Source organism: Plectropomus leopardus, unplaced genomic scaffold (genome assembly GCF_008729295.1).
Source record: "Plectropomus leopardus isolate mb unplaced genomic scaffold, YSFRI_Pleo_2.0 unplaced_scaffold89317, whole genome shotgun sequence".
NCBI lineage: Eukaryota > Metazoa > Chordata > Actinopteri > Perciformes > Serranidae > Plectropomus > Plectropomus leopardus.
The window spans coordinates 1-919 of NW_024698471.1; the positions used below are offsets into that span (position 1 = coordinate 1).

At 45.2% G+C, this 919-nt stretch overlaps 1 protein-coding gene across 1 annotated transcript; it reads right to left on the minus strand.

The window, feature by feature from the left end:
- Positions 1 to 6: 6 nt before the first annotated feature.
- On the minus strand, positions 7 to 913 carry LOC121940524 (alpha-1-antitrypsin homolog). Its single transcript, XM_042483284.1, has 3 exons — positions 710 to 913; positions 409 to 556; positions 7 to 201 (listed from the first exon to the last, which is right to left on the minus strand). The coding sequence occupies exons 1-3, from the start codon at positions 901 to 903 to the stop codon at positions 10 to 12; spliced, it is 534 nt and encodes a 177-aa protein (XP_042339218.1). The 5' UTR covers positions 904 to 913; the 3' UTR covers positions 7 to 9.
- Between the last annotated feature and the right edge of the window lie 6 nt (positions 914 to 919).

Genomic DNA, 919 nt, shown 5'->3' on the forward strand with positions numbered 1-919 from the left:
TTTTCACCTCTACATGGCTGTGGGGTTGTTGATCTTGCCCATGAAGAGGATGCTGTTAGTGGACTTCTCCAGGATGAAGACCAAGAAGGGTCTGTCGATTCGGACTGTTGGAGGCCTCGAATACCATATGAACTCAAATACGGTGACGGCTGCCGCCTCTGTTCCCATCTCAGTGACACTCAGCGCAGCCTTGTGTGACGCCTGTGGAGAGAAAAAGGAGGTCAGATTTAGACTGAAACAGTTCAGGAGAAATATAGAAGCTTTGGGAACTTTTTCAGCTTGTCAGAGTTTCTCTTTCTGCAGTTGTTTCTGAACTACTGCTCATGCTGTGGTGTTGGTGTATTCACGTTATTCATGAGCACTTAAATTCCCAAAACAAACCTGAAAAGAAATGTTCGTGTTTCGTACCTTTGAGACTTTGACCTTGACATTGTCAGAAATGCCAGAGAAATCAGCGTTGTTCTCAAAAGCGTTGGTTATGCCCATTTCTTTGAGAGTGTTTTCCAGAGGAGCGTCAGCAGAGATGGAAAACTTTGGCAGGAAGAGTTCCACGTATCTAAGAAACACAAAAGGTAATAATTAAGATAAACTGAACTAATCATGAGCACATTTCTTGATGTTTCAAGTGAGTCAAACACATTTAATCCGGTCAAATGTTCTCTCAATCATTACAGGATGTTGATTAAATAATATCTTAGATTGCCCTCACTTCTTGGACGCCGAGTTTCTCCAGCGCCTGATGTGGTCCTTGTTGATGGAGCCCTCCACCCCAGCCACCCCCCCACCACGTTCATCAGGCAGGACGATCATCATGGACGTGCTGCTATTGTAGGGCAGCATGATGACGGTGACGCTGTTAGCAACATCCTGGTAGGTGTCGTAGTAACTAGTCCTGCTCATCATGTCCACCTGAACTTTG

Excerpts from the sequence above, each read along its gene's own strand:
- LOC121940524 (XM_042483284.1), bottom strand. The coding sequence starts at position 903 with ATGATGAGCAGGACTAGTTACTACGACACCTACCAGGATGTTGCTAAC. Across the intron at positions 557-709 it reads AGAAACTCGGCGTCCAAGAA|ATACGTGGAACTCTTCCTGC; the intron begins GTGAGGGCAATC and ends TGTGTTTCTTAG. Across the intron at positions 202-408 it reads TCAAGGTCAAAGTCTCAAAG|GCGTCACACAAGGCTGCGCT; the intron begins GTACGAAACACG and ends TTCTCTCCACAG.